The following is a 13591-nucleotide window of genomic DNA, read 5'->3' as shown; positions in this document are numbered from 1 at the left end:
TCCCTATGTCAGAGAATGGCAAATAAACTGCTTTTTGTACATATATATGGACCAGAATGAACTCAAAAAGACTTATAAATGAATCAGTCCATCGCTTCACTCCATATTCATTTATGTGTAACCCACACATTTGACTATCATGTTATAATCACTTATTGTGTATGTTTTTTTAATAACTATGGCATAGCTTAATGATTCATACTTATGTTTGGTATGTGTGTGATCGAATCTGCTTGCTTGATATTATCCTGACAATCATTTATTTGTCAAATATATCATAACCTGGTAATAGGAATCATGTCCAAAATTAGACCCTGCAAGGCAGGAACATTCGGACCACATGCTTGGTAAGATAAACATATGATTTATGATACCCCTGAGCCAAGACAATATCTGATTGGTCAAGACAACATTTGAGGTGTGGCCAACAGGCCAGTTTAAATACTTAGGACACCATAAAATCTCGGCTTTTAGTCTCTAGCTGTGTTTCTGCTATTAGCCATGTTTTTTGTCATCACTATTCTTTGAGCGCGGTTGCAGCGTGCTTTAGCCTGCACGCCTGCTGCTACTTAGCCACGATGAGAAGGAACACAACCTTGTCTCGTCAAACTTTATATCTTTTCTTTTCCGTTTAAGAGTTTCGTGTTCTGAGTTAAGTTTTGTAACGTCCAGCCTCCGATGCCTGACCATTCAACTTTAACCAGCCACACAACTGCACTTTCAGCCAACGCCCCACCACGGGCCTTCCTAAGACGTCACTTCAGCGACTACTGAACTTCCAGCCAATCAGCGACATCTGAATACCCCTTTCAACGGGATTCCTTTTTCACAGGAAACCAAGGCAATGTATCCTCAGACATTTGTGCTGGTGTATCTAATATAATTTTAACCTCACTGAGGAACTCAATGCGACGGGACGGGACTAGTTTCACAGGGGGACGTTAGAGAAATTTCTGTTTCACATACGTACTTTGAGATTTTAATCCCGTCCGAATGTGCCATGTCTGTCTTTTTCTCACACGACCTCTGAGTGTGAGAAAAAAATTCCAGAGCAAATTACCTACTGTTTTTCGTCAAACTCGGCGGTCTTCAGAGAAATATAATCCCGTCCGAATGCGAATGTCTGTGATTTCCGAAAATGTTTTTTCCAAAACGATTTTTCTTGTGTGTTTTGGTCAACGTGAACTACCGTACAATCTCTCGCTATATCGCGCCAGTTTTCAAGTTTCTGCTTTTTGCGCACCGATAATGGATGTAGATGTGTTTGGTAGGCCTACACTGCGAAGAAATAAAAAAATTAAATCAACAAGAATAGCCAAATCACGTAAACTGTTAAGACTGTCTACTGTAATATCAGTTTCAGGTAAGATTACTTTCATTTCTGCATTTAATTACATAACGTGTAAATTGTATAAATTAAAACTTTTTATTCCAGTGGGTTTATTATAAGAACCCAGTTCTATTAAATCATGATGATAAATGTATGTTTAGTTTTTTTTCACACTACAATTTTTATCAAATGTTTACAGAACACTAAATGTGTTGGGGCGTTTTACTTTATATTTCAAATTGCTTAATTTAAAAATACATTTGAACAAATTTCATAAATTGTGTTCAATGGCAGTTTTTAAGTTATACCTAAAATGTACTTTTATATAGTTTGCAGCATGAGAACTGCACCAATTGCTAAGAAGGAGTGCACCAGCACCTTCTGGGAGACAGATGTGCTGCAAAATTTTGGGGAAACTGAGTGGTACCTCAACTTCAGAATGCCAGAGGAGGCCTTCTTAAATCTCTGTGACCTTCTTCATCCTTACATACTAAAACAAACCATGAAGACCACAGTGAGTTTGGAAAAAAGGGTTGCTCTGACACTTTACAAGTTAGCAAGAAACACTGAATTCCATGATGTTGCAAACCTCTTTGGAATTGGGGTGAGCACTGCCTGTGATGTATTTTGGGAGGTTTGTAAGGGTCTCTGCCAACTGAAAAGGAAGTTTATTGGAATGCCAAAAAGTGAAGAAGACGTGAAAACCATAATCAAAGGATTTCAAGAGAAGTCAGGGTTTCCCATGTGTGCTGGGGCCCTGGATGGAACACACATTCTCATCCTAGCACCCTCCAGCTTTCACACTGATTACTACAACAGAAAGGGGTGGTACAGCGTGATACTACAGGGCTTGGTTGACCACCAGTACATGTTTCAAGATTTTGATGTTGGCTGGCCAGGGAAGTGCCACGACTCTTTTGTTTTTCAAAACTCAAAACTACATGCAAAGCTGGAAAATGGCACCTGCTTTCCACCACTCACCAAGACGATACAAGGTGTTGACATTCCTGTGCTGATTGTGGCTGACTCTGCTTATACCCTCTCTCGTAATGCCATGAAACCGTTCCCAGAAGGAGTTGCAAGAGGGCCCCAACTGCAATTCAATGCATGTCTGAGTAGGGCAAGAATTCATGTGGAACATGCTTTTGGCCGTCTAAAGGGCAGATGGTGCTGCCTAATGAAGCGCAATGATAGTTAAACTACAAAAATTAAGTTTGTTGTTGCAGCTTGCATTGTGCTGCACAACTTTTGTGAGTGAGTCTGCTCCTGGATTTCCCACAGGAGCAGAGCAGAGCAGAGATGCCTGAGGAAGAAGACACAGAGCAGGAACATGCAGATGATGAAGGTACCCTTGTTACACCCGAGCCGCTTGACCTGGCCAGTTCTACTGCAGAGCAAATCTGTGAAGTATTAGTATGGTACATTTCTGAAAATCAGTGATTGTTGATGTGTGCAATGTGATTAAATATATTCGCTTAATATTTTTGTAGTTTTATTTTATTTATTTTTTTTCATTTCAAGCACCTTTGTAACTGGTTCTTCTGTAAGATCAACACAACTGTTTGTACAAACCAAAAAAAGTTACAATCTATATGTCTAATAAAAGTTATGACATGTATGCAACATTTGTCTCTTTCCCTTTAACGTAAACTGGACTTTCACATTCAAGTTTCACCATTAGGCATTAAAGTGCAAAAATGTAAACGTAATATAGTGCAAAAAAACATGTCCTATATTTTCACAACATTTTTGATCCTTGAACAGTTCTTTAAACTTGTACAAACAAGTGCAACTGCACAATGTTTGCAAAAAAACAATGCCCAGAACATCTAGTGGTCATTTCTTTGGTCAGACAGTGAACGTTGAACTTGGACAACTGATGTTGACAGATTTTGGTGTGAGGCTTCACCAGGTGGAAAAGCAAATGGATCAGATGGATAATAGTGCTGAGCTGGATGTTGATATTGTGCAAACGAAGTTGAGGGTCCATACTGTGGTATTGTAGGTCTAAGCACTTGCAGAATTTGAACCATGAATCTCGAGCACGCCTGTCTTCAGCTTCCTGACGCTTCATCTCAAATTCAAGACGTGCTCTTTCCAGATCCAGTCTGTCCTGCTGGAACTGTCTCTCCCAGGCCATGTGCTCCTTGTCAAGACGCTGTTCAACCTCTGCTGCTGTTGTTTCTTTGTCATGTTGTATTAACATGTTTATCCCTCTCTCCATGTCTTCCATGATTTGAGTTTTTTTGCCTTTGCGTTTACGCCCTGATGAGAAAGATCACAAAATTGCATTGCATTATAAGACAAGTAAACGTGCCTTTATATGAAAATACAATATATCATGATAATGAACATGCTCAGTATTGTTATTGTGAAGACTTCAAAATGTGATAATTCCTAATGTTTTTTTTTATATTTATAATGAGTTTGAAAAATACTTTTTAACCACTTACTTTGTTTCTGAACAGTATTTAAAACTTTTTCTCTATAAATGTACTATAAAAAAAACTTTTAAACTGTTATGATTCTTTATTATTGTTCAGTAAAACTTTACCAATAGTTCTGGTAATATTAGATAATTTATTAGTTAACATGAACAATAGAAAATAAATACCAAATCATGTTTTAATCTTGCTAAATGTTAATTTCAACATTTTCTAACACATTATTAAAATCAAATGTAGTAGGCCAATCTGTTAATATATTTAAAGAGCCTGAACTAACAATGAACTGTAGTACTTTAACTAACATTAACAAAGAACAATAACGTGAAATAAATGTAGATGTTGCTCCTTGTTAGTTTATTTTTATGGACTAACTAATGTTAACTCACTGTAAAGAGTCACATTTTTCTCTATAGTGTTACATTTTCCAGTGCAACCTTTTTGAAAATGTTGCTTTATATGTTTTTGGTATTGTTCTTTATTATATGGAAAAATATTGAAAATGTTAGGAGAACAACAGTTGTTGGTAAGCTAATTCAATTCCGTGAAATAACAGTATACCACAATAAAATTTTAGCAATTACCATTATTTGACATGATGAAAATACGGTCACATCCCTAACAACATGACATAAATGACATGCAAGACAACTTAAGCAGGTTTACTGGAGAGAGAGAGAGAGTGGAAAAATGTAATGATTGAATTTTGGCTGGGATTGGAGGTCAGCTCTGACCTTGGACCACTGTGAACTGGTACCTGTAACAAAGCATATCATTTAGAACATTTCGGAGCTGCAAGATATTAATTAAATGGCAACATTGAAATTTATAAAGGGAAAAATAACAAACTTACCAGAATTTTCACCTTCCTCTGAACTTGACACATCCATGTGTCCATCTCCGGGGTTAGTCATAGGACGAAAAGCTAACGAAACAGAAATATCTACTCAATATCGACAGTACTGGTTAAATTGCTAAATCGTAAACAGAATTCTTGTCTCTATTACTAGCTTATTCACTGCATTTTATTATTTGTCTTTTTTTCATATGAATGCTTATTAGCCACAAGTTTAAGTACTTTGTATGCTGTTAATTATTTTTCAATAGAAAATGAATACTCTTAAAAGTAGCATCTAACCAAGAACAGAGTCCAGTTCCTCAAAGAATGGGCAGCGTTGTGGATTCGACCCCGTCTTGTTATGTTTCACACATTCGCGGTAACGCCGTTTGAGATATTCAATACGGTCTTTGCACTTCACCCAGTCGAAGGTATTTTGAATTGAGGGACAAACCTCACAAACTTTTTTAAAAACTGCCTCCCACACCTTGTGGTTATGTATACAATTTTCAAACTGAAACTGAAACGTAGGTTCGCTCCAAACAGAAATTAGAGCTAATGTTTCCTCCTTATCCTTCCTAGTCCCGTCCGAATAGGGCTTTAGATTTATCTAATAAAGCCTTATTCATATTGAAAAGAGAAGTATCTTGTGTTTTGTGCTTACAAGTTAATGTCTTAAACTGCCGATCTTGTTACTGTGCTAATTGATAGTGTTTTCACTATAGTTTGGATATTAATATCCAGCGCAGATTTGATGTTAAACGGCTCGGTCAGTGAATCGCAGGGCATCTCAGTGATCAGCCGTGAAACAGTGATTCTGTTCAAATTCCCTTTAAAATCTTAAATGATTCCCTTTGAGCTAAATTGACCTGTTTCCGTTACAGTATTGAAGATCTGGATTCCGCTCTTGGCAGTCTTAGGGCTTCAACAACTAAGAGCAAGGCAGTCTCAGTTGAATGTCCACTTCTGAAGCCAGATTGGTTGCTGTTAAGGAGGTTGTTCTGTGTGAGAAATGCAGAGACTTGGTTGAACACAGTTCGTTCAAGTGTTTTAGCAATGAAAGGAAGAAGGGAAACTGTAGTTCTCTAAAAGTGACGGGTTGAGGTTGGGTTTTTAAGTAGTGGAGTTATACGAGCCTGTCTAAATGATGAGAGAAAAACACCAATGTGGAGGGATGTGTTAATGATGTGGAAATGGCTTGAAGGAGATGAGATGGAATAGGATCAAGCTTACACGGGTAATACATTTCTTTATGTACATAATTATGCACAAAATAATAAAACATTATAAATAACTGGTATTAGTATCAGATTATATTCAAATTTATAATAAATATCACAATACAAGCCTCTGTTATGGTATTGCTCTATATTGTATTGAAATTCAAAACTTACCATGCATCATCTTGGAAGTAAAGCTTAAAGGGTTAGTTCACCCAAAAATCAAAATTATGTCATCAATAACTCACCCTCATGTCGTTCCAAACCTGTGAGATCTCCGTTTATCTTCGGAACACAGTTTAATATATTTTAGATTTAGTCAGAGAGCTCTCAGTCCATCCATTGAAACTGTGTGCATGGTATACTGTCCATGTCCAGAAAGGTAAGAAAAACATCATCAAAGTAGTCAATGAGGGTCAGTTAGAATTTTTGGAAGCATCGACAATACATTTTGATCCAAAAATAGCAACAACTATGACTTTATTCATCGCACGTCCTGATTTTGCCAAGTTCGATGTGTTCCTAGGTCAACATATTTTGTTGACCCTGGAACAACATTTTACTCCAAAAATATATTCTTAACCATATCCCTACACCTAAACCTAACCTTAACCATGAGTAATCCCTAAAATCAGAGGAAATGATAGATGAATGACACTGATGTACAAGCAACAAACACTGATTTTAAGCGTAAACTTCACAAAATCCAAAAACTGGTTCTTCAAATCTGATTGGTTAATCACAATGTTGTTCCAGGGCAACAACGATGTTGTCCCAGGAACATGTCTCACTTGGTAAAATCAGGTTCTGCTTATTCATCATTGTCTTCTCTTCTGTGTCTGTTGTGAAAGAGTTCAAAACAGCAGTGTAGTGATATCCGGTTCGCGAACGAATCATTCGATGTAACCGGATCTTCTTGAACCAGTTCACCAAATCTAACTAAATCATTTTAAATGGTTTGCATCCATTAACTTTTTTAATGTGGCTGACACTCCCTCTGAGTTAAAACAAACCAATATCCGGGAGTAATTCATGTACTCAAACAGTACACTGACTGAACTACTGTGAAGAGTGAACTGAAGATGAACACCGAGCCAGATATCGAACAAAAGATTGACTCGTTTTCGAGTCAAGAACTGGTTGCATCAGTTTTCAGATCACCAGTAGTTCTTTCTGACAGTTCAATTCAATAAACCGGTTGAAGAAAACGGTTCACCGGTTCTTTTGCGTTCGACCTAATGACTTCATGTGCGATGATTGCCCTTGATTCAAGCTTTCGGTTTACCTGGGCTCATAACATTAGCACAGAATCAGTTCAGAATCAATCATCAAAAGAATCGGTTCGGTTCAGACGCTCTGTGTGTCATTCTGCTTCACACTGAATCACACATGCGCAGTATCATCAGCTCCTCGGTTCTCGAATCGGATGCGTCTGACAGAAACAGTTCTTGACTCAAGAACAAGTCAATCCTTTGTTCGTTATCTGGCTCGGCTCGGTGTTCATCTTCAGTTCTGTCTTCACAGCAGTTCAGTCAGTGCACTGTTTGAGTACATTAATTACTCGGGGATATTGGTTTGTTTGAACTCAGAGGGAGTGTCAGCCACATTAAACAAGTTAACAGCTTAAGTCATTTGCGGATTAATGCGTATTGGAAACGTTAACCGTTTCAAACTATTCAGTTCGATTTGGTGAACTGGTTCAAGGAGATCCAGTTACATCGAATGATTCATTCGTGAACCGGATATCAATAAACTGTTGTTTTGAACTCTCTCACAACAGGCACGGAAGAGAAGACAATGATGAATAAAGTCGTAGTTTTTGCTATTTTTAGACCAAAATGTAAATTATAACTGACCCTCTGATGTCACATGGACTACTTTGATGATGTTTTTTCTGACCTTTCTGGACATGGACAGTATACCATGCACACGGTTTCATTGGAGGGACTGAGAGCTCTCGGACTAAATCTAAAATATCTTAAACTGTGTTCAAAATCTCAGCACCCATGATATGTACAAGTTCAGTCATTTCTTTCACGAACGACATGTAGGCTACCAGTTCAGTCATTTCTTTCATGAACGAGAAGATCTCTCGATCTTGTTCAGACTCAAAGAAACTCGCTCAGTGAAGGGCGTATTCGTTCACTACATTCAACAAATCACATGCTCCGTCACATCACATACTCGAAGGCTATTGCCTCGAGGTTTAGTCATTTTTTGACAGGATGAAACAGTCCACAGAGCTACCCGGTTTACTGATCTGCGCATGCACTGTTAATAGCGCCGTGCTGCTGTGGAGGGAGGAATTTCAGTGAATGAGAAATAAGAACAATTTGTTCACGAGCAGAACATCACCATGCCATACTCAAACTATGAACTCTGCGTATAGGGAGCGGCGGTACTGTCCCAAGATAACAGTTTTCTCCTATAATGCCTGATGAGTTTGGAGACCTCCTGACAAGACATCAGATACAATTCCTTCATATAGAATCTCTCCAGATATTTCAGATTCCTAGCTCTATGTTGGTACTTCTTCTCTTCAGTTCACTAATTTTCTATAGGGTTCAGGTCAGGGAACTGGGACAGCCATGGCAGAATCTTCTTTTTGTTCTCAGTGACACACTTTTATGTTGATTTTGATATTAGTTTTGGATCATTGTCCTGATGGAAGATCCAAACTTGGCCCATTGTAAGATTTTTAACGGTGGCATTTTAGCTGTTGGTATTTGATACCACAATATCACATTTCAGACTTTAATTTTTGTAATATTTGTGCATTTTTTTTTTGTTCTTTGTCTGTTGCAGACTGAGCCAGAGATTATTGAGGAGACTGACATTGACCGACTGGCGGGCCGCCTTTATTTTGGCTGTGGTCAACAAATCAAAGGTCAATCTGGGACATCAACATTGAGTTCCCAGCCTTTTATAGATGAGGTTCGTCAGCAGATGCATCTGCTGCTAGAAGAAGCCTTTAGTCTAGCTTCAGCTGGCCACACTACTTCCAGCAGACACCATCACTCTAACCATCAGCATCCACAACTGGGACCCTATGGCTTGGGTCCAGTCATCCCGTACTCAGAGGTGGTGACCAGTGCACCGAGCACCAGGAGTCAAGGGCTGGGAGGCATACAGTGGGTGCCAGCCTATAGACCAGACCCTTACCAGTGCAGCCTCGCCAAGCAGGTACAGTTATAGATCTGATCTTTATATATGTACAGATATATCAGAAATTATCCTCCTTGCTTAGAACTTTTATATGCTAATATGTCAATTCATCAAAAAGACATTCAGGTTCACTCAGCTTCCTGAGATGGTTCTTGGGTCTCCTCCACCCCCTGTCCCACCAAGAACAGGCCCTCCTCCTGAGTCATCACTGCGAAGGTCATTACACTTCCACATACTTTGCTTTTTTTTTTAAGTGACAATTGCAAAAGTTTGTTTAGTACTTTTAAATGTTCCCATAATTTACTATTGTTTCAAACCCAATTGACTTTCTGTCTTTTGTAAAGTAGATGTGGATAAAGTTAAAAATAATTTTAAAAAAAGTACAGAAGAAGTACCATTAAAGTAGAACATATGACTTGTTTTCTATATTCTAAGTCTTCTGATAGCTGGTTATCATTAAGTAATAATGATTACTTTTCGAGTTCTGTATTCATGTTGCATCTGTTCTCTTTGCATCTATATCTCACTGAAATCTGTATACATTATATACCATATAGCTTTATAGGGTTATTTTGTACTTGTTTTCCTTTTTGGAGCTTGACAACATCAGTAGCCATTCAGTTCCATTGTAAGGAGAAGAACAGACAGGACATTGTGTTCAGCATTTCTACTGAAAGTCAAATGGGTTTGGAATAACTTTCATCATATTTTCTGGTGCTAAATTCAGAAGTGTATTTTTAAATTTTAAATAGCTGTGGTGAAGTCTACCATGTCATGTAAATTTTTTTATGTAAAGGCAGCAGATTGACTTTGCTAGGAAATCAATACTATCATCTGGTGGTGAAACCATGTCAATACATGTATGAAATTGTTGCCATGTTTTTCAGGACATCTTCAGATCTTGGTCCGATGCTAATTCAGCATGACCGCACCCCACATAGGCCAAACAGCAGAGCGCCACTCCCACCTGTCACTACTGAGGCCATTCCCAACCACTCAGGTTAGTGTGTGTGTGTCTGTGTGCTCTTGTTTTTGTGACATATCAGGACACAACTCTGTATAATAACATGGGTATGACATAGGTATTACAAGGAGAGGGTGAGAACACATAATGAGTTTTTTTGAGAAAGTAAAAATGCACCAAGTTTCCTGTGAGGGTTAGGTGTAGGGTTGGTGAAGGGCCATAGAATATACAGTTTCTACAGTATAAAAACCATTACGCCCATGGGATGTCCCCACTTATCACAAAAACAAACGTGTGTGTGTGTGTGTGTGTGTTTGTGTGTATTGTTATATGTTTGTCTCTGTGCACTAGTTTTTGTGTGTGTGTGTGTGTGTGTCTGTGTTTCCTACAAATTATGTTGATGCATAACTCATCCTGACTATTAAACAGAGAGAGAGAAAAAAAAAATTCTCTAAATCTCAGTATTATTTCTGATAATAGCATGAACATTGGATGAGCATTGACTGGTTTGGGCCCGTCATGGACAGACTCCCAAAGCTTTTGACAACCTAAATTCTGGGCAGTGGTCAGTTCACAGCAATGACATGCTTGCTCATTTGATAATGCTTATCTATATAATTTAGAAATATAATACAAAAACTCATACATTTGTATTTTTGCCTCCATGTATTGAATTTTGGGGGTATTCAAACTGCATTCTACTAGGCTAAATTACACAGTAAAAAGCATGTACTCTCAAGGGTTTGCTTTTGGTTGTTTTTTTGCAAAGTGAGTGACATTCGATAATTACAGTATTATCATAAACAATGCATATATTGCCCACCACTAAAAAACTATCATTCTTTTTTGTCCCACAGGAAATCCCATGACAGCAGTGTATGCCATCCCAGCCAGTTGTCCAGGATACAAGGGATTTTTCATCTCTACACCACCCTCCTCCTACCACAGCCCATCCTGGATGTCTTACCCCCCTGAACCAGAGGATGTGCCCCCTCAGTGGACTGAATCTGTAAGAATGCAGTTATCACACAGTCCTTTATCATGTGTCTAATTCTGCTTTACAAACTGGGTTGCATCCCAAGACCCTAATGTTATAGTGCATGTACCATCAATACAATTTAATGTGGCATAAACCTCATAGACTGCAACCAAGGGAAGCAGAACTGGTCTGTCACATGCACCTTTAGATATAGCCATGTTCATTCTGATATAGCTGTTATACTAAAATTTACAAAACATTATTACAAATAAAATTGTACAACCTTTTTTTTTTTTTTTACTTTTAGAACCTATAACATTTTTTAATGTTTGTAACCAAAAGGGAAAATAAATAAATACATAAATAAACAAACAAAAAACAGCAACAACAAAAACCTTCTAAAACATGGAGGTGACAATCACATAAGAATTTAGTGTAGTTTATGAGACTAGTAAGTATTAAAATTGTCAATTGCACTTCTCTAATAATTTTTTTTATAAATTTCTTAGAAATCATGTTAAGAACTTTCTTCTTTTTGATCTAAGATTTCAGTCAGAAAGTAATTATATCTAATGAATTTCTTTTTTTAAATTTAATGTCTATATTTATTTTCATAAATTAATATGACATTAATTTGATGGACATTTTCCATGTAGTTCAAAGAAATAAGTCTAATGATTTATTAGGAAAATGCATTCTACATATCAGGGAATAAATAGGCTTAATTAGTCAACATTAGTAATTGAATAAATTATGATTTGTTGCAATATGTTGGACTGATGTGTTGGTCTAATGCATGTTGTCTGACAGTTTTATATGCTTGAATTGCAATTTAGTACATTGATAATCTTGTAGGATGGAAAATTAAATTCCAAATCACACTCAAAAAGGAGTAAATTCTAAAATTCTGAATTATGCCCAACCCTGGTGACAAGGTGACCCTTGTTCAAAGTGTTTATGATTTCATAATTCATAGTTTAATGAAAATGATCAAATCACACATTTCAAACTTGTTTGAATGGAGTGTCACTATTATTACTTGCAAGTAGATCCTTAAGCTTTTCATTTTCCTTATCGTGATTGTCGTCCTTGTGCATTTGTCTGTTGGTTCCCTTTTTAACTATAGAATTTGGTCAACTGCAGCACAGATCAAGACTCACTAAAATAATACACTCTAGCTGGATGGTATTAGCACAGGTATTGTTGAATGCTACCTGTTATTTTTCTTTCAGATGCCCCTACCAGGCTATGCAGAGGCCTTTCCTCACCCTCATTATCCTCAGGGCAGCCCACTCCTGTGGCACCACCGGCAGGCTGTTCAAGGTGGTCCAGATAACCAACCCTTTTCCTCCACTGTCGTGTCCCAGCAAATTCTAGCAGAGCCCGGAGATCCGGTCAGCCTCGACACCCCCCTCAGCAGCCTTTCCACTTCAGCCCTAGTCAAAGCCATCCGTGACGAGGTGGCCAAACTGAACAAGAAGCAAGCAGACATGTTTGAGTTCCAAGTTTAGAACTTTCCAGTGGATTCATGGACTAGCTGCACTGAGACTGAAAGTCTGATACATTTATGACTTCTGATTTCACTGGATACTACTTCCTTTTTCCTTTCAGTGAAACACCTATCTACTTTTACAGTTTTTGTGTGGTTCTTTCTGCTGTTGTACTATAACATTAATACGTAATATATATTTTTTTCTTTATTGTAGTATAACACTAATTTGTTTTTAAAGTTTTAATTTAATGGGCAGTTTTCCCTTTTTCACTGTGTTTTGTTTTACAAAAACCTGGCAATTTAATCGAAAGGATGGACAGTTCAGTACATACTTTGTTTTCGGTATGTCACAGTTTGATTTGAGTTGAATTTTTTCATTTATTTTGAACAGACAGTAGTGCTACACACACATGTAGCATGTATAGTTGTTTTGATTTGAATTAGATTGTATCATCTCAAGCAAAAACAGAATGTTCGGACTTTAGACTTGCGAAATTAGGCTACATAAGGCACCTGCACAAAACAAAAATGGCAGACAGACTAAATGAAAATGCAAATGTATTCTCTGACAGCAGGTCATGCTGGATTGATCACAATGACTGTATTCGTTGCCTGACTTGCTGAACTGAACTGTGACATCCCTACCATTTCAGTTCTGGATAAATACATGTACAATTACACCCCTAGAAGGTATAGGAATGAAGAGGGTTTTTTTTTTTTCTTTTTTTTTTCTATAAAGTAGAAACAAACTGACCAATTTCAGTGTGAATAACAAAACAGTTTAAAACAATTTACAGTCATTTCCAAAGCTCAAGAAAGTAAGAAGCAACATATGTTGTCAAAATTGGGTGCAATTTATAATAAAATAAAATTCCAACCAACAATTTCACACATGATTTTGTGTCTGCAATAGCTCCGAAATTATGTTGGACACTTACCATGTAGACATCTTTTATTTGTAACTTTAAAGCGCTTAGTTCATATACATAATCAACAGAAGGAATGTGGTATGCTTTACAGTAATAGCTTGGGCCCGGTTTCCCGATAACGCTCACTCTTAGCGCGCTAAGAAGACCTCGAGAGATATATCTTACCAAAGTTGTTTATGTTCCTAAGTGTGTTCCTCAACGTGTCCCTTAGGAAGCTTCTAAGCATGCTG

At 37.5% G+C, this 13591-nt stretch overlaps 1 protein-coding gene across 1 annotated transcript in view; it reads left to right on the top strand.

Annotated features, from left to right (window-relative positions):
• The window catches only part of kiaa1549lb (KIAA1549-like b), a 75296-nt gene extending 61980 nt beyond the window's left edge, over positions 1–13316 (top strand). The window contains exons 18-22 of the mRNA XM_052531098.1: positions 8638–9015; positions 9116–9213; positions 9885–9997; positions 10819–10970; positions 12173–13316. Coding sequence (XP_052387058.1) covers positions 8638–9015; positions 9116–9213; positions 9885–9997; positions 10819–10970; positions 12173–12451 — 1020 coding nt within the window. The 3' untranslated portion in view covers positions 12452–13316. The remainder of the gene's footprint in view (positions 1–8637; positions 9016–9115; positions 9214–9884; positions 9998–10818; positions 10971–12172) is intronic.
• Positions 13317–13591: the final 275 nt, after the last annotated feature.

The sequence above is a fragment of the Carassius gibelio genome, chromosome A18 (assembly GCF_023724105.1).
Source record: "Carassius gibelio isolate Cgi1373 ecotype wild population from Czech Republic chromosome A18, carGib1.2-hapl.c, whole genome shotgun sequence".
NCBI lineage: Eukaryota > Metazoa > Chordata > Actinopteri > Cypriniformes > Cyprinidae > Carassius > Carassius gibelio.
This window is presented reverse-complemented; position numbering and strand designations above follow the sequence as displayed.